At 38.1% G+C, this 19718-nt stretch overlaps 1 protein-coding gene across 2 annotated transcripts in view; it reads left to right on the forward strand.

The window, feature by feature from the left end:
• Spef2 (sperm flagellar 2) overlaps positions 1-19718 on the forward strand; it is a 170560-nt gene that overhangs the window by 23923 nt on the left and 126919 nt on the right. For both annotated transcript variants that reach the window (XM_005325639.4, XM_040272637.2), the window contains exons 8-11: positions 645-709; positions 3310-3496; positions 9194-9382; positions 15374-15561. In XM_005325639.4, the coding sequence (XP_005325696.2) occupies positions 645-709; positions 3310-3496; positions 9194-9382; positions 15374-15561 (629 nt within the window). The remainder of the gene's footprint in view (positions 1-644; positions 710-3309; positions 3497-9193; positions 9383-15373; positions 15562-19718) is intronic.

Genomic DNA, 19718 nt, shown 5'->3' on the forward strand with positions numbered 1-19718 from the left:
ACTCTGAAAGTTGACATGTTTTACTCATGCTCACCAGTGTGGATAAAGCAGAAATTGATAGATCTCTCGATTATTCCTGAATCCATTAACCCAACACATTTCTATTTTCCACACACACACACAAAAAAAAGTCCTTGTACCTTGTATTCTAAAAAATACCATGACAGAGGCTTTTTGCTGACCTCATTTTGCTATTTAACTCTCATATTTCTCTGAGTTGATCAAAGTTTATTAATAAGGATTTGTAATGCACAAGGATAAACTGATTTTCAGAGAACAAATGAATAGTATAAATAAGGTTGCATTGATTAAGACATCCACGTCAACAATTTTTAGAGCAATATTTATATCTCTCAAATCCATGCTCTGACTCTGATATTCTTCATTTTAATTCACTGTCCTTTGGTGTACTATTAGAATTGTGAACTAAATGATTCAGGTTAGGCAGTTTTCCTATTTTGTTAACCTAGTCTAAAATAACAAATTGGAATTGTAAAAATGTTCTAGAATGCAAATTTTCATATCTTGGCTCCTAATTATCTTGATTAGTATGTCACTTTATAAACTTAAATGAAAATGGTAAATAAAGATTTTCAATGGTTCCAGTTAGGGCACAGAACTAATGATGATTTTTTTCTTTAAAGGATGTGGCCAATGAGATTAAGAAGTTTGAAGCATTAATAAAAAAGGATCTCCAGGCAAAAGAAAGGTGGGCTATGAGCTATTTTAATAATCACAGAACTGTATTCATAAACTTTAAATAGTTTTGAAATAGTTTATCTGGTATAACAATTCCAGGAATCTTTCACTGTGGAGAATTTTTATAAGATTAAAGAAAGATGTACCATGTTTATTCTAACTTCACACACTTTTTAAAAAACATTCACTAAAATTATTTCAAGATACTACTAAGTGAAATGTGTCACAGCAAAGCCTTCATTCAACTCGAGTTTGATTTTTCATGTTGCATCCTTAGCATTTAGCACAGGGACCAGCAATAAAGAGTTGTTGAATGCTTTGTTGACTGACTATTACAAGGACCATCAGCTTGGTGGGTTCTTGGAAAATAGTACCTCCTTAATAAATTTTATTTTCCTAAAGATAAAGATCCTGTTAACCCTTTGCTTCCTATTGAAGGTCATTCAATAAAGAGTTGTTGAATGCTTTGTTGACTGACTATTACAAGGACCATCAGCTTGGTGGGTTCTTGGAAAATAGTACCTCCTTAATAAATTTTATTTTCCTAAAGATAAAGATCCTGTTAACCCTTTGCTTCCTATTGAAGGTCATTGATGATGATTCATTAGAGACTACATATTTTAGAAGCAATTTGGTTTTTCTTCTGCCTTTTAAAATGAAAACTATCCAAACTCTATTCATTTATATTTTTTAGACTATGAAAGAATTCTGTTAAAAAATAAAACAGAAACAAACTACAATGTCGGCTCCATATTAGTATTTCTGAAGGAAGGAGATACAAAACCAAATGAGGAGAAATAAGGAAAAAGGAATAGAAATAGTGGAAAGGTCAGGAGTGGAAGGAAAGAAAGTCAAGCAGAGTGGAGATACTTAAACTGTTTTTTGTTTTTGTTTTTTCTACTGGGGATTGAACCCAGGGGCACTTTACCATTGAGCCAAATCCCCAGCCCTTTTTGTATTTTATTTAGAGACAGGCCTCACTAAGTTGCTGAGGGCCTCACTAAGTTGCTGAGGCTAACTTTGAACTTGCCGTCCTTCTGCCTCAGCCTTTTGAGTGGCTGGGATTACAGGTATGTGCCACTACACTCGGTTGCAGAAATTTTGGATGCCTTGATCTGATCCTCACTCTCATTCATCAATAGGCCTTCTTAACATGTAAAAGCAGCATAATCCACACTGACTCATCTGTGCATCCGCCAAGAGAACCCCATTACACCCACCCTGACTTTGATCCATGAAAAACTCTACTTATCCTCTTTTACTCATCTCACCAGTCACATGCTCTAGAGTGATAAACAGCTGATGCCCATCTCAAAATACTGAAATACATGTTACTTGTTGGTAAATCATTTTCCCCATACCTTCTTTGCTAGGACCCCTCAATTTCAAGAAATTTTGCAATTAGAGTTAACATGAAGCACAGCTGTGTCCTCCAAGCCCTTCCAGCATCTATTTTGATTGATTAGTGTCCTTGACATGTCTGTTATGAAATGTTTTCAAGATCATCTCTGAACTATACAGCTACAAATATTTACCCTGTTTCCTATTGCCCTTGCAACACAGCCTGACCCCAGGTCTGTATTAGTTACCTTTAGAAATCTAAAAACAACAAGGGTTAAATTAGAGAAGTGTTTACTTCTCTCTCATGTAACAGAAATTGTTAGGTGCGCACTACAGAATGTGTGCTGGAGCTCCAACGTCATCAAGGGCCAAAGATCTTCCTTACTTCACTTTTTCTTCATTATGCTGTCACATTTGTGATACAAGACAGCTTTTTGGGTCTTTGGACAGTAGACCCTCAGGAAGGAAGATAGACAAAACATAGTACCTCCTATCTGAAATAACTCCTTTGGAAAGCATTTGCAGATGCCCCATAACATTTCTGCTTATAGCTTACTGGCTACGATTCAGTCACATGGCATATTTATCAAAATGGGAGACTGGGAAATATAGTCTGGCTGGGGATGTTATTCCTCTGAATAAAATTTAAACTGTTTTGAGAAAAAGGGAGGGCCACAGAAGTATATAATGCAGATTCCTTCTTTACAGAAGAGCCACTGTCCTAAGCAGTCAGATATTCATCTGGGAGTTCAGAGAATGCCTTGCATCATCAAAGGTCAGAACAAAGTGGCAGTCCATGTAGCCACCCTTAAAAGCACAGTCTAGTGACTTGTCATCACTGTGTGTGGTCTATTGTCACAGAGGTGTGCCTTTCCTTACATGTGGTTAATCAACAGGCTACCTGTTATTGACTTCAAACAGGAGAGGCAAGAACAAAGAAGCCAAGGAGGCAGCAGGAAAAAGAGAGAGAAGTTCAGAATCTCTAGGTAGACTGCAGATCCAAAAATGTGAAAGAACAAAAGAGTGTTGGGCCTAGAAAGAGGGCTATGTGAAGGACCTCACAGAGATTGCATTCAGAAACAGGGGGAGCAAATGAAATCTCTGATAAGCTCTGGGTGTCACACTGCAGATCTCATAGTTGCTTCACTGCTGTGTTCACAAATTAACAGAGAACTCAAGGAAGCTTCTCTGGAGGTCTTCCATAGTCACAAGTAATGATGTGTAGTCACCTTGTTTTTTAAAATCTAAAACAAAAATTATTGTCCTTAGTGCATCCAAGACTTCTTTAGATACAGCAGACCATATAACTACTGATTTGTTAAACACTTACTCGGATGATGACTACATTAAAAAAATCCAGAAGCGCTTAGAAGAAGATGCTTTTGCAAGGGAGCAAAGGGAGAAAAGACGGCGGAGGTTATTAATGGACCAGTTAATAGCCCATGAAGCACAGGAGGTAAGATACTTAGATGCTTAAAGGTGCTGGGAACTTTACACACTTTCATCTTCTATATACACAAATATGTACCTTATACATGTATTGTCTGCATCAAGTGTCACTGGTCTATCCTCACATCAGAATAGCAAATATTCCTAGGGGGAAAAAAACCTACATGTTTGTTAAAGAACCTAAAATCTGTTGATGGTTGCACAAAATTGTGAATTTATTTAATACCACTGAGTTGTACACTTACAAATTGTTGAGATGGTAAATTTCACCTTATGTATGTTTTACCACAATAAAGAAACACCGATGAAAAAAGGATCTAAAATCTATACTATCCGCATGGTCTCTTGTTACTTCTAGAAGTAAAGAGAACTTCTGGCAAAAGAGGTGTTCATCTTCAAAATTTGTTCATTAGTCTACTCCAGTGGTTCTCAAAATGTGGTTCCTGGACCTGCAGCATTAGCATCACCAGGGGTTTTTAGTAAAACAAATAACTGGGCCCCACCCAGCTGAATCAGGCACTGTGGGTGTGGGTCCCCATGGTGATTTTGATACAGTTACAGTAATAGAATCACTGAGCAATTTTTACACGGAACACACATTCCCTTTACCTCTTTGGTGCTCTGGGGACTTTTGTGAGGCCCAGAGATAGCATGAAGAGTAGTAATAACAAGAAACTTGATTTCTCCCACCTTACTATGTAGAGAGGATTTGTAAACAGGCAAGGACATTCAAGGATAAATGCTATAAGGTGATGGGGGGAGGTAGGTGACCCAGAGCCAGAACAGGCTGGTCCACCTAGCCTGGTGCAGAGGGGGCGTCTGAAGAACCACAACAGAAGCATGGAGAAGGGTCAGGAGTTAACTAACTGAAGTTGGGAATGGATGTGGGGGTGGAGGTGAGAGGGTTACCAGGGGTTATGAAGATGGTGGAAGGTGAAGTGAGTTTCCAAAAGAGAGAAGATTATGTGGAAAGGAAGGCTCAGTGCTTTTATTCTGATTTTTTTTTCTTTTTTTCTTTTTTTTTTTTTGATACTGGGGATTGAGCCCAGGATACTTAACTATTGAGACAGATCACAGCCCTTTTTATTTTATATTTTTAATTTTGAGACAGAGTCTCACTAAGTTGCTTTGGGCCTCATTAAGTTGCTGAGGCTGGCTTTGAACTTGGGATTCTCCTGCCTCAGCCTCCCAAGTTGCTGGGATTACAGGCATGCATCAGGGCAGGCTCAGTGCTTTTAGCTAACTAAAAATCAAGTCATGTGGCAGGAGTCACCAGAGACCAAATCATGATGAAAACATAGAGGAAGAAAGGAGATTTTACAATTTCCTATTTGAGTGCAAAGAGGAACAAGAGTGATGAGGTCAGACTTGCCTTTTAAAAGTTCATTCTGGCTTAAATTTGAAGAATATTATTGCATGAGGGCAAAACAAGCCGTAGCTATTGCTGTAATCCAGATAACAGATCATCCCACTCTGAATTTAGAGTAATGACAGTGGGGATTAAGGGAAATGACTTCAAAAGAGATGGTTTAGAAGCAAAATCAATATAATTCAATGGCTTATAGACATAGGGGTATTAGTAAGTGACACAAAAAGCCAAATTTCTAGCTTGTGCACCTGGATGTTGGAGTTGTCATTTGCTAAGATGATGGAAGCAACAGGGGTGGGAGGGTGTGGCATCAGTGGTAATGCATCCAGGATGAATGTGCATGTCTAAGATATGAGAACCATTTGAAGTTGCCTCTTCTGTTCACCAACAACATGAGTCTGCTCAGGGGTCTATTACCTAAGCCACTGTGTAAATATGAGGAAATAAACTATTCAAGGGTTCCACTCCTTACTCACTCTAGGACATCTCTTTGTGTTAAAAGGTTATTTCTTCATATTCACATATTTTTTACTCAGCTTGGTCATCTTTCTTTTATTTAGAATCATAAATTAAGAAAATTAAATAATTGAAAAGATCTCTTTAAACTTACATATTCCAAGCTTTATCATTTAGCAATGGAAAGTTGGACACACATTGATGTTACAAAACACTTGTGTGTTGGTGGTAAGGTTTTCTCAGCCTAAAATTTAGGCCTGATATTTACCTGGAAAGTAGGGTGAATAAAATCTATCTTGCTTCCCACACTTCCCATTAGGATAGTGTTAGTATTGATTGTGAAGATGTGAAGACTAAAGCTAGAGCTTTGTTTACCAGTTTGGGATTCCAAACTGGTACACAAGACCCAGGGTTCTGGGTACCTCCTTCACGGTAACCCCATTTCCTGCTACTGCTTCTCTATGGCTGGGGAAGCTGCTGTCTTCCTAGAACTGGGCCTGGGGCCTGCAGCAAGGGTTCTCTGCTGTCATGGCCTCCTGTACATGGAGTGCAGTGTACCCAGCTTCCCTGTGCCACTGACCCAGTGGCATGAGTGCACAATGGTGGGGTGGGTTATTTTCATGTGCCACATGGCCTGTTTGTCCATCTGTCCTCTATCTTCAAAGAGAAAATGCCTATTTATTCGGGCTAGGCCCTCCTCTACTTCCTTCTGGTACCCCTGCATTTCAACAGGAAGACATGAATCCTATCAGCCCTGGATGCTTTTCTTCTGGCTCCATTTTCATGAATCTATCAAATATGTCTCAAAATATCTCCCTCAGCTGTCGCAGTTCTCTGTGGAATTCATATGCCCTCATCTTAGTGTAGCTGGTGAGGACAACCAGAGCCCTGAGCATGAGTTGTAATCCTTCCCAGTGATCCCTCAAAAAGGGGAATTCTGTGGATTAAATTATGACATTTAGTTAGAAAGTTTACTTTGGCTTTTTGGAGCATAAGTGTTATGAGTGGGAATGGAGGGGAAGGAAGGCACAGTAGGAAAGGTAATGTCACCAAGGTCAGGGGTGCCAGTGGGTACAGAAAGGAGTAGGGGTGATTTTAAACCATGCATAGGTTATATGATAGATGACTACTGGAAGAATTAGGTATTAGGAGTAGTAAAAGAGACTTAGGTTGGCCCTGTTATCTTACAACACAGGGTTCTTATAGGATCATCACCTGAGATAGGGAAATATGGGAAAAGGACCAGGTCTGAAAGGGGATTAGGGAATTTGGTTTTTAACTCGGTTGGGTTTTAAATACTTCAAGGTGTTTGAATGAAGACTTTCAGACTGGGAACACAAGAAAAGAAAAAGAAAAGAAAAAAATAAAAATAAAAGCACTGAGCCATTTGATTAGTTTCTTGGTTAATTCTTGGCCCCCAATCAGACATCTCTGTCTGCCAAGAACCTTTCCTACAATATTTTCTTGGAGCTGACATTTGAATGTCAGACCCCTCCCTCACTTCATAGCTTCAAGCTCCTTGAATATTTAACTGGGTCTTTCCTGCAGTAGCCCACTCCTCCATGAGAGCTGCATGGGCCTCTTTGAAGAATTAAGCAATGGCTGTGGACCTATGTAAACTTCTAGTTCCAACTCATGGGAGAAGCAGAGAGCCTGGCAGTCAAGTTGATACGATTCTGGATTGTAGATTTGTTTAAATCCTCTCCAAACATAGAAAATATAATTAAAACTGAAGTGAGTCTTCTATGATTTTTCCATTTTGTTCATGGCAAACATCCATGTTCTAGGTTGAATGAACATTTATAATCTATCCTGAGCTCCTAATAATAACTTATATCTTAATTTCTATGAGAAAATATATCCTAAATTCCATTGAGATTTGGGGAAACAGACTGTTTTTAAAATGAGAACTCCTTGTACAATAGAATAAAAAAATTTATATTTTCCACTCAGCTTTTGAGTATCACACACTTTCTGGTTCTATATAATGAGGATTCATATGGATAGAATTGACTTAGCCATAGTAATTTCCTTCTCTTTTTCCTACTTTAACCATAATGTGTTATCATCTAGCAATAATCAAAGTATAACTGACCAACTCAATGTTCTTCCTAGGGGCTAAATGACCAGATCTAATCTTGTCAGTTACATTGCCTTGCCACATAAACATAGCCTCATCATCTAAACGTCACTTGAAATAATAAAATATGTTTATATTTAAGAAAAAAAAATCTTTGTTGGGACTGTGCCTCATGTATCAAAACTACCCACCAAATGTGGTAAACGCTTTGGCCTGGGATCAGCAGGGCTTGCTGCTACGTCTTTGGCCGGTTGGTAGAGTTGACTGACTTATGAAAACTGTCAGGTCCTGCTAAAAAGACTGGTGTTTTCCCCAAAAAGATGTCTCATTTTTTAGTAGACCAGACTATGAACTTGGTGGAAGTGGAAGGGAGAATGAAGGAATCTGACCTCACATGTTTCTTTTCTTTTTCTTTTTTTTTTTAATCTTACATTTTATGTTTTGATTTGGGGGCTGGTGTTCCACAGGTCAATTCATACTCCATATTTAAAGAGAAGAGAAATAGAGTCTACTTTTTGGTTGGGATGCCTGAAGGGAAATACTGCAAGGCTATGAATGAACAGAAGGGAAGAACTTGTGACCATTTTTACATTCTGCCTCACTGCCAGTATTGGATCTGAGTAGGAAAACAATTATTAACATTAGTTGCTCATGATGTTATTTACCCCATTTCTCTTACCAACAGAAAAAAAAATCATATACTTATTTCTTGAACTTAAATCTACATGTTTTTAAATAATGCCCAGATCCAGGCTTCATCATTTACCATAGTGTCATTTTTATTTGCGTTTTTGTTCTATTAAATATATAATATTGTTCCTGTAATTTTCTGATGGTAGAGACCATCTGAGACAGTGCCATTTAATGATTGGATGAATCATAAATCATTGTATTGTTAACATTAAACGTAAAACTCCATTGTTTAGGTGTTTGTCTAAGTCCCCATTGACTACTAAATTACCTCCTCTTTCCACATGATGTCTCTGTTTAGACACATTGAGAGGGCTTGATGTGGCCTGAGAGAACATCTTCCATCTTCAAACCTCTCATTGCTGCCTGTCATGAAATACACCTGCAAAACAGAGCTATTTCCCCAAAACTACACAATCGGGATGCAAGATCCAGGACCTCTGATTCCTGCTTAATTTTTTTCCCACTCTTTTTACTGTCCCTCCCCTTATATTATCCTAAAATAGATAAATACAACTAGTTTCCATTTCAGATTATAACCACTCATATTTTCAGAGATAAGTCAGTTATTTCCACTGAACTTGTCTCTATATCCTATCAGTATTAACATTCTTTCAGATTTTAGCCTTTCTTTATACAGATATGGAGATGTCCCCCACAGGGAACTAACCAGATCTGCTCATTTCCTGGACAATGTCTGCCTTTTTTTTTTTTTACAGCTAGTAGTTCTGTTAGAATGCATATAACACATTTCAAAACTTCTGAAAACATGCTTACAAATTGAGAATCACATTGCTCATTTGTAAAACCTTGGGAGAAAAACACCTAACTTGTTTAATCAGATTTTAAAAGAAGTAATGATTCATTTTAAAGTAATTGTGAGTTTCAAGACCATTATAATTCTAGATAACAAAAGTTGTGCAACCTCTTCTGGGAATTTTCTTTTTTATAATTTGTCTTTTGTCATGTTCAAGTTTAAATCAAATGGCAGAAATTGATTTATATGAATATTAAGCCTTTTACTTATTATTTAGATATGGGCTTCTTAGCCCAATGGGAAATTTGGATGTGGCTTTGATAGATAATTAGTCTCTGGCTGGTGTTTGCAGGAGGCTTATCGAGAGGAGCAGTTGATTCACCGACTAATGCGACAGTCCCAGCAGGAACGCAGGATTGCTGTGCAGCTCATGCATGTGCGGCATGAAAAGGAAGTTTTATGGCAAAACAGAATATTCAGAGAAAAACAATATGAGGAAAGACGACTTAAAGATTTCCAGGATGCTCTTGATAGAGAAGCGGTAAACATTTTCTCCCTTAAAAACCTTTCTGAAGTTTCTTTTGACCCTTTCTACCAAATCATGGTAAACAAAGCTGTATTTTGTTGTCAGTTGCCAAAAGAGAGTTATTTTTTTATATGACCTGATAATTTGCCATCCATTTTTATTCAAATAAACTGCATTAACAGAGAAGATACCCGCTACCTACTGTACTCCCTTCTTTTCTTCCCAATTCTATAAGAAACTAAGTGTTGAATGATCACCATCAATCCTTCTGTTCTATGTCTCTGGCTATTTTAATTATCTGAAGCTCCTTATCCAATTAATTCCTCAGGAAGGGTTCATGGCAACAGTATTCCCTGATACGAGTGTGTACCCTCTATATGCGATTGTTAGTTTTGCTATCTATAAAATGCTTACTTAGTTCACCATTTTCCTTGAATATCTTAAATACACTAGCCCATTTTCTTCAGGTATAGAATGTTACTGTCAAACTGGTGATAATCAATTTTTCATTTCCTTTAATCGTTATTTTTTTTCCCTCTATATACCCAGAACACTTTCTTTCTTTCAAAGTCCACTTGTTGCTAACAGAAGCACAGGTGTTGTTTCTCCTCAGTGAATAATCTCAGACAGTGAGATCTTTTAAGCTGCTTGCTTTCAGCAAGACACGATTAGTTTTCCATACACCAACCTTACCTTCTGGTCAAACAAGACTTTTCAGACCAACATTGTATTATTTCTTCCTCAGGACTCTAAGAGTCATTGGCCTAGGTTCCTCTGGAGTGTTGCACTTGACAATGTTACATGGAAACCAAGATAGAGCTTCCAGGCATGCTGTTTGCTATGATGGTGCCATTCTTAGAAATATCATTTAGAAACTATCATACTCTCCAGAGTCAGGAAAGTAATGTTCTTCTTTGTAGAACAGGCAGACCCTAAATGGTGGAGGTGGGGATCCGTACCACATGAACTTGAGGTGCATGAATGCAGACCTCCAGGGTCCTCTTAGGCCTTAAGAACTGAACTATCTGATTGTTTCCTCCATCTCATAGGTAAGAGTGGACTTGAAGAGTGGACTTGAATGTATTGAATAGTATTCATTTACATTAGAAATGACATGTTTAGTTATCTTTCTAACTCACTGTTTGGAAAATAGGTTTCCTTCACAAGCGCAATTAATTAAAAGCAAAGCTCTTTTTAGTTGGACTGTGCTCACTAGGATGAAAAGCATCACCACATCACCTGTTATTTGTTTATTTATTTATTTCCTTTCCCACCTCTAGCTTCTCTCTTTCAAGAAGGCATATTTCTGTGTTGCCCAGGCTGGCCTCAAACTCCTGGGCTTGAACAATTCTACTATCCCAGCCTCCTAAGAAGCTGAGATTACAGGCAGGTGCCACTGAGTCACCTCACTGGTTCTTTCTTTAACTGAATTTGAACTGACATCAGAGGATTTGGACACTCAGTCCTGCTAAAGCCTCAGAAACCTAAGCAGGGAGGTTCTGAAGCACCTGAAACAAAGGACAGTCCCTCCTCTTACACAATTACCTTTTCTACAACTGAGATATCTGCTGTTCTGGCATCTCTTTCTGATAGATGCAGGATTTGAGTTTTTACCCATAAATATTGAATTTTTCAACTCTTCCAACAACAAATAGCTGGTATATAAGAAAGAGCCCAGTAAAGGTGCTGAATTCAATTTGTCCAATGAATACTGCTACTTTTTCGTTCTACAATCATTCACTAACTACACAAAATGTATTTACTAAAGCACCATATTCTTCCACTTCCTGATTGTGAAGAAGGTAGGATTTTTTACATTGCTGTTTTTCTTTAGTTTGTATTTGCTGTTCTTGTAGTTTTTATTATTGTTTGTGGGTGGCAGGAGGGAGTGAATTCTAGAAACAGCTTTACGTTTATGATATTTTTTTAAAGTTTCTGAACAATGTTTGCAGACTATCAATATTTGTGTTATTTATATAATTGTCTTGACTTGCTGTTCTATGGTCAACTTCTCTTAAGTTCTGCTGTGGAAAACAGTTTCCTAGTTATTCTCCTACTTTTCTGGTATCTCCTTAGCCTCTTTTGAAGGCCCTGTCCATTCTGAGACCAATGCATTTATTGTCAGGGTTCCTCAAAGCTTAGTTCCAGGCCACATTCTTTCCTTGTCTTATTCCTCAATCCCATCCACAACCATGAGGTGAAATTCCCGCAATAGACCAATGACTCATTCACTTAAGGTCTCTGCCCTCCGAGGTGTAGATCCATGGGTTTAACTGCTTCCTTGACACCTCTAGTCATATATTTCAGGGGCATTTCAAGTTCAACATGTTCAGGGTCAAATTTGTGATCTTCCTCACTAAACTTGTCATTTTCCAGGTTTCATAGCTCAACAAATAGCCTCAATATTTATCAGCTTTTGCAAGTCCAAACTTATGACCCACTGGAAACCAGCTTCACCCTTACTTCTCCATATCTAAAACATCCTGAAGTCCTATTAATTTTGTGTACTCACCTTGTCTTTGATATGTCTGTTTTTCAGAATCTATACCACCACTTCTGCTTTCTACAGCTACAGTGGTCTCCCTCATCCATTTTTGGTGTATATGAGTTGGTAGCCATAAGCTGGGGTATGAAAGGACATAACATTGTTTATGTTCTTTAACTCAACCTCAGCTGGGCTCCAGCAACCCACCTTTGCCCACACAGGTACACAGTGCCCCTGATATAAGGGTCGAGTCATTGGGGTTAACACTGCATTCTTTAGGCCCACGTCCAGTTGTTGCCACCGACACCACAGCTACCACAGTCCCCATGTGCCCCTTAGTGGCACAGCAGTCCTGGGGAGGCTGCTCCAGCTTTTTATGGTCCCCCAAAGTATCCCCTTTGAGGTTTTGCTGCTTCCAAGCTGTTGCCAGGTTACAGGATGTATAGATTTTTCTCTTTCTGTTCTTGCTGAAAACCTTCTTTCATCTGAGATACCTATATTATTTTGCCTTTGAGTTTGGTCTCTCACTAAAATCAGAAGAATCCTTCAACCATTTTGGCTTTTTGTACTACAGAAATTTCCTAAAGCAGCAGTTATTTTTTTTTTAACTGCTTAAAAGGAAGAAAGGGAGTAATTATAGACAACACACAGGTGGTTGATCTCCTCTCTCATTTCCTGCAATCCACTCTCAATTCTGCAGTCAGAGGCACCTTACTGATGTTCAGATTTGACCTTTGTCTTCTCACTCAGAATCACATCCCTGGCTCCCCATCAGCGACATACTGGTTCATGACCCTTCTTCTCCTTTGTCCCCTGGGCTCTGGCTCTCTCTCTCTGCTCTAAGATCCTTGAATAAGTCATCATTCCCCTGTTGCCACATGCCTTCATCAGTGAACTCACTGTTCAGAGCCCTGTGTACTTGCCTCTTCTTGTCTAGGTCAACACCCCTACTATGTGTCCCTATACTCACAGTCTATCCCTGGTGACACATCATAGTGTGTGATTTGTCATTTATTCATGTGGCTTTATGACTGTTTGCAAATCCTACTGCCATGATAGCCCCCAGGAAAGCAGAATTATGATTGCTTTTCAATTTTTTATTGTTTTTATTACTACATTATAGGTATACATAATATTAGAGTTCATTTTGACATAATCATGCATGCATAGAAAATAGTTTGCTCTGCAGAAGCCCTCTCCTAATGTCTGCTACATTTGAAAGGAAGAGGGAAAAAAAGAACTTTGTGATTTTAGCCTTCAAAAGGTTTTTAAAAATTTTTTTTTGTTCTCTTTTAAAATTAAATCTGCAGACCCCTTCCTTTAAGGCAATTGAACAGCCATTCTATATGGAGACAATTCCTGACTTTCAATTTCTGTGCCACCTACTATTATTGTTACCAATAATCAACTGCAATCATGTTTAACATTTTGAGCACTTCCTTTTGCAGGCTCTTTCTCTTCTGAGACCAATGCATTTATTGTCAAGGTTCCTCAAAGCTTAATTCCAGGCCAGATTCTTTCCTTGTCTTATCCCTCAATCCCTTTGAGTCAAGCGCTGCACTGCATTCATTACATGCACATTTAATTCTGAAACAGCCACAAGTAGACACAGCCCTTATTTAAATTTTACGCAGACGGAAAATGAAACATTGAAGGCTCAAAGTCACAGCTTGTAGTGCTGCAGCTGGAGCAAACCCTGCTCTATCAGACTCTAGAATCCAAGTTCATAACCACCGAGATTTGCTACCTCCCACTGACTTCCTTTTTTCTTTCCTTCTTTCTCTTTTTAGGGTTGCAACCTACTTTGCTGTCATGAGATAGGAAATTGTGGTGGGTTTCACACAGTTAGTGGTAGACACAGAAAAGGAGGGGAAGGAAGACAAGATAGCTGGATGGACAGGAGGAATGGAGGAAGGGGGAAGGAAAGAAAGGAGGGGAGAAGAAAGAAAGGGAAGAAAACACAGAATGAGGAAGGGAGGAAAATGGAGAAACAGGCAGTTGTTCTGTTGCTGAGAGGAGAGCCTTTTATTCCTCTTTGAGATTGGGTTTTCCTCACATTCTAAATGTTTCCAGATGTTTCTTAAAACCTGGTAAACCAACCTCATGACCCAGTTTAGTGACACGCTATCCATAAATTCTCATCTGATTTTCTTAGTCTCTTACATTTCTGTTTCCTGTAAACTCTTCACATCTCATAAAGCATGCCATTAAGCTTTTTATTTAAATTGTATTCTTTTTTTTCATGAAAATAAGGCTTACGAAACAATACAAGAATGGTAAATTCTGGTGTAATTCCTAACTGTACCAAATGTACTAAACAGAGTTCATCCAGGTCAACTTGGTTCCCACCAAAAACAAAACAAAACATGCATAATATACCAGCAACAGCAAAACAGATGGTGGCCTTACATACCAATTCACTGTCATGCACTCAGTCATTTCTGAATAGTATCATGATAAAAAGTACTTATTCTGACAAGATGGTTCAGGACATGCTAAGTATTGCTAATGTCCCCACTTTCAGAAATGGAGGTATAAGGAGGCTAAACAACTTGTCCAGGTTCTCACAGCTTTTGAATTCTGTACACAAGCTGGGGCTTAAATTCAAGTGTGCTTCCTCCAAAGCTCAAGTTCACTTCCATTTTTCCATTTTGCATTGACTGGGTGGAGTTACAGAAGGAGATAATCTTGATGGAGCAGATTAGCATGTGATCTAATTCATTAAGAAGCTGATGCAAGTATCAATAAGCAACATTTGGCCACTCAAACCCCACCAGTTGAGTATTGTGCACTCCCAGCTAGGCTAAGCTGAGTTGGACGTCTCCTCACCCTTTGTGTAAAGAAAAGGTCCTCAACCATGTAGAGGGTCTTGACAAAATGTTTAAATATTTTATTACTTTTTTCAGAAATAGATGTTTCTACAAATGAGGGTTATCAACTTGTTAAGACTACAACACCACAGGGTTTGTAGTTGCTATCATAACACACTTAACATATGTTGTCAAATGTGTTATGATCTCAAACCAGTATAATCAGGGAATTTCCAAAATGTTTTTGAAGTATGAATCAATATCATAGAACTACCTTGCTAAAAAACAAAGGGCAGATGTGTCTAGGTCAAGGCTCCTGGGGTGGGGGTGAGGGGCCATTTATGCTTCTGGTCTGTGATTCCTGTTTGCAACCTGTAAAACCAAGACATTTTTATGGAAGGTTTTACCATCATATTTATCATTAACCACATTTGCTTTCCATGCTCAGATCACTTCTCAATGTACTAGTTTGTTGATAACCTAAAGGTAGAATAATTCCTATATTATCTTTGCCTTCATACTCAATACTTAATTTATTATGGGGAAAGAGGTCATTCATGATTAACTTCTTCCTGTTTTTTTTTTAAGCTTTCATTATATTTAAAGGGTTGTTGTTTGTTTGTTTGTTTTTGACTACTGAAAAGATAACATAATTTTCATTTGACTCATTGCACAATGATAGTGGCTTAAAATATGTTTTTGCCTTTTTAGGCTTTGGCAAAACAAGCCAAGATTGATTTTGAAGAACAGATCCTGAGAGAGAAGGAATTTCATGCCCAGATTGCTATGGAAAGAGCTAAGGCTTCTTATAAAAAGCATTATGAAATATGTGCAGAAATTTTGGATCAAATTCTTGATTTGTCCACAAAAGTAGCAGACTATCGAATGCTGACAAATAAGTAAGTTCTCTTTCTATAATTAATACAGTTGAGACACCACAGATAATAAGAAAGGATAAGATTGTGAAGCAGACACTAGGTTGATGAGTAAAGAGAGACAAAGATGTTTCATACCAAGAAGTAAAGTCCAGGACCTCTTGATTTACTGAGTTGATTCATCTACTGACCAACTTTATTTCAGTGTTCATATGTCTTTTTCCATTCAGAATGTGTCGAATTCATCTTGTATATACAAGGACAACTATGATAATTTATTTGAAACACTTATAATTTACCAAAAGAGTGAATTTAAAGATTATTTCCCCAATTATTAAACCTACTTATTTTTATCACACTTTGTTTCTAGAAGAAATCAGAATATCTGTAAGGAAATATTTAAAAGTAAAAAAATAAATAAATATGCCAATGTCATAAAAAAAAGTCAAATCCAAATAAAAGTAGGAAGCTTAGAATAAGGGATAAATTGAAACGTAATTATATAAGCAGTTGTAGATTTGCCAGTCGTTCATTGCAACCAAGCTGTATATTTGACCTAACCTGCCCAGTGACCAAAGTGAAAAAAGAAACATGTTATATTATTTTTATTTTCCATGCCATTTCTCTACAAAATAAAAAATTGTTCTTGGCACTCTGTTCAGAGTAGTTGTTTTATATGTGATCTCACCACATACTGCACGGCGTAGGCTACTTTGTAAACAATGTCTTGGGCCAATGTGGTATCTGGACTCATAGACCTGTTTCTTATGGTGTATTTTGCCAAAAGCTGAAGCAGAAAGACACTACAATAGATCTAGTGAAAGCAGTTCCACAAGGTCAAGGATAATACAAGCCAGTTAAATTGGCATACCTCTCAAGTACCCAGGGTGAGATCTTCTTGAGACCCCACAATGAAAGGAATGAAAGCCAGATAGCCAGCAGGGTAGGACAGAAGAGGGAAAGCACCCCATGGCCCCTGTTCATAAAAAGCCTTTCTCCTCAGCTCTCACCCCTGTGGCCCTGTGTCTAGCCCAGTTTCATGTAAAAAAAATCTCCTAAATGAACTAATAAAGCCATGAGGACATTTTGAAGATAAAACTGAAAAAGGCATAAGATTGAGAAAAAGAAAATAAATTACACTGAAAAGTGAAAGGAATTAAAGAATAAGATTTAAAAATACTTTTCAGATTAATACAAATTCAACTGATCAGGAATTGTCAGAACAAAATTAGGAGGAAGCTAAAACATAAAAGGTTTAAAAGGGGAAAAGCGACACAAGTCATTATTATTGATTTAAAAAAGATTAAATGACAAAAAGCTAAAAGTAGGAAATTGAAATGTAAAAGTTATAAAATATTTTTAAAAGAGAGAAAATATAAGGCAGATTGATGCAGTACAGACTGCTCCCATAGAGTAACCTGACAAAGACCGAAACTTAGACAGTAACTACTTCACTCCATCCAAACTTCGCAGACAGAAGGCAGCCCCACCTCCAGCAAGGCACGCACACCTCCCCTACACTGAGCAGCTTCAGAGGAGCCTGGAAGAGAGTGGGGAGTCCCCAGCCCAGTAATAACTAGACCACTGCCACTACAGTGTCATTGGACACACTGTAAAGCCAAGTGCCACACTTGTCATTAACAAGGTGACACCTCCTCTTTCCTTTGCCAGAACAATGTCAGAAAGAAAAAAAAGAAAACAACAACAAAAAGTAGGTTGGGAATGTTGTTCAGTAGTAAAGCACTTACTTAGCATATGCATATGCCCTGTCCTAGGTTTGAGTCCCAGCACCACATAGAAAAAGAAAAAGAAAATAAAAAATTATATATATATATATATATATATATATATATATATATATATAGAGAGAGAGAGAGAGAGAGAGAGAGAGAGAAAAGGAAGGTAAAACTAGAGGTTTACATAAGATCTAACATAATATATTGCAAACATATCTAGATTTTTATTTAAAAAAATCACTCATCATGCCAAAAACAAGAAAGAGCTCAAACTTAATATAAATGGACAATCTATGACCAAGTGCAGTGACACATGCTTGTAATCTTAGTAGCTCAGGAGACTGAGGCAGGAGGATCAACAACTTCAAAGCCAGCCTTACCAACTTAATGAGGCCCTAAGCAACTTAAAGAGACCCTGTCTCAAAGTTAAAAAAAAAAAAAAATTAAAAGAGCAGGGGTGACTGGGGATGTGGCTCAGTGGCTAAGTGCTCTTGGATTCAGTCCATACCAAAAAAAAATTATATGGATGCTATTATAGGTTGAGTTGCATCCTCCCAAAAGATATGTTGAAGTCCTTTCCCCTGGTATCTCAGAATGTGACCTTATTTGGAAATAGGGTTATTGGAGTATGATTAACTAAGATGAGGTCATACTAGTTTATTCAACATGACTAGAGAGAGGAGAGATACAGACAGGGAGAGCACTGTCTTGTAACAAAGGCAAGCTGCAGTTGCAAGGCAAGAAATACCAAAGATTGTCAGCAAACCACAGAAAGCTATGAATGGCAAGGAAGGATTCAGAGGGCATGCAGCCTTGACAATGCTTTGGTTTCAGACCTTTGGCCTATAGAACTGTAAGACAATCAATTTCTATTGTTTTATGCCACCCAGTTTGTGGTACATTGTATAGAACCCCTGGGAAATGAATGCAGATGCCAACCCTGAGATGACAGAGATCTTAGAATTACCCGATAATGTTTGGATATGAGTGATGCCCCAAACTCCTGCTAATGCAGATATATTCAGAGGCATTATTAGCTTATTAGAGCTGTGACCTAATCTGTCCATCCTAATTTGAATGGATCAAATGATTGGTACCTGAAGGCAGATGGGCGTAACTGGAGCAGGTGGGTCATCATGGGGGTGTGCCCTAGGTTGTTCTCCCTGCAGCCTCTTCCTCTTCCTCTCCTCTCTGCATCTTTCTGTAAGCTGAGCAGCTGTCCTCTGCTGGGCCCTTCTCCCATGGTATTCTGCTTCATCTGAAGTCCAGAGCAATGGAGTCTGCCTTTTATGGACTGAGACCTCTGACACAGTGAGCCTTGAATAAACTTTTTCTCATCTAAGTTGTTCTTGTTGGCTGTTTTGGTAACAGCAATTAAAATCTAACCAAAACACCTGATAAAGATTTTTAAATAGCCATGGCAAAATAGTTTAGTGAGCAATTATAAACATGCTCAAAACAAGTGAAAATTTTAAAACTTATAAAAAATTTAAGCGTAGCTGAGATCATATAAATAAGAATTATATAGGAATTTTATAACTGAAAAATACAATAGTCAAAATAAAGAAAGAACTCAGTAGTTGGTCTTAACAGCAGAATGAAAGGGACAGTAGAAGGAATCAATGAACTAGAAAATAAAGCAATACAGATTTCCCAATCTGAACAACAGAGAGAAAGTAGACTGAAAAATAGTAAGAGTCTCAGCAACTGCTCACCCATGTTGCATTACTCAGCTTTCTGTCACTGTAATGAATATCTGAGATAAACCAACTTATAAAGAGAAAAGTTTTATTTTTGCTCAAAGTTTTAGAGGTTTGGATCCATAGTCGCTTGTTTCTATTGCCTTGAGCCTGTGGTGAGCAAGAGCATCATGTGGGTGTGCAGCAGAGGAGGTCTACCCACCTTAGGGCAGCCAGGAAACAAAGAGGGGAAGAAGCTGGGGTCACAACATCACCTCAAAGGGTACGCTTCCAGGGACCTCACTCTTCCCACTAGGTCCCACCACCTTCCAATAATGTCATTGGCTGGTGACCAAGTCTTTCACACGGGCCTTGTGGGAGGACATTAAGATCCCACCATCACTCATGCCATTGCAGTCCTAGAAGTAGAGGGGAAAAAGGATGGGACTGAAAGAGTACTTGGAAGAGTGCCTGAAAATTCCCCAAATGGAGTCTGCCTTTTATAAATTCAAAAGAACTTCAAAGAAGATAAACTCAAAGAAACCCACATAAAGGTGCTATCACAAGTAAATTTAAGAAACCATCATGAAAGCACCCAGAGAAACAAAACAGCTCACCTTCAGAGGCAAATAATTCAAATGACAAAGGATTATTCACCCAGAAAACATAATTTATAACATGATCTCATCATTTTATCAGTTTAGAAGTGGCATGGTGTTTTTTCAGAGCTAAAAGAAAAGAACTGAACCCAGAGTCCTTCACCCAG

The sequence above is a fragment of the Ictidomys tridecemlineatus genome, chromosome 1 (genome assembly GCF_052094955.1).
Source record: "Ictidomys tridecemlineatus isolate mIctTri1 chromosome 1, mIctTri1.hap1, whole genome shotgun sequence".
Lineage (NCBI taxonomy): Eukaryota > Metazoa > Chordata > Mammalia > Rodentia > Sciuridae > Ictidomys > Ictidomys tridecemlineatus.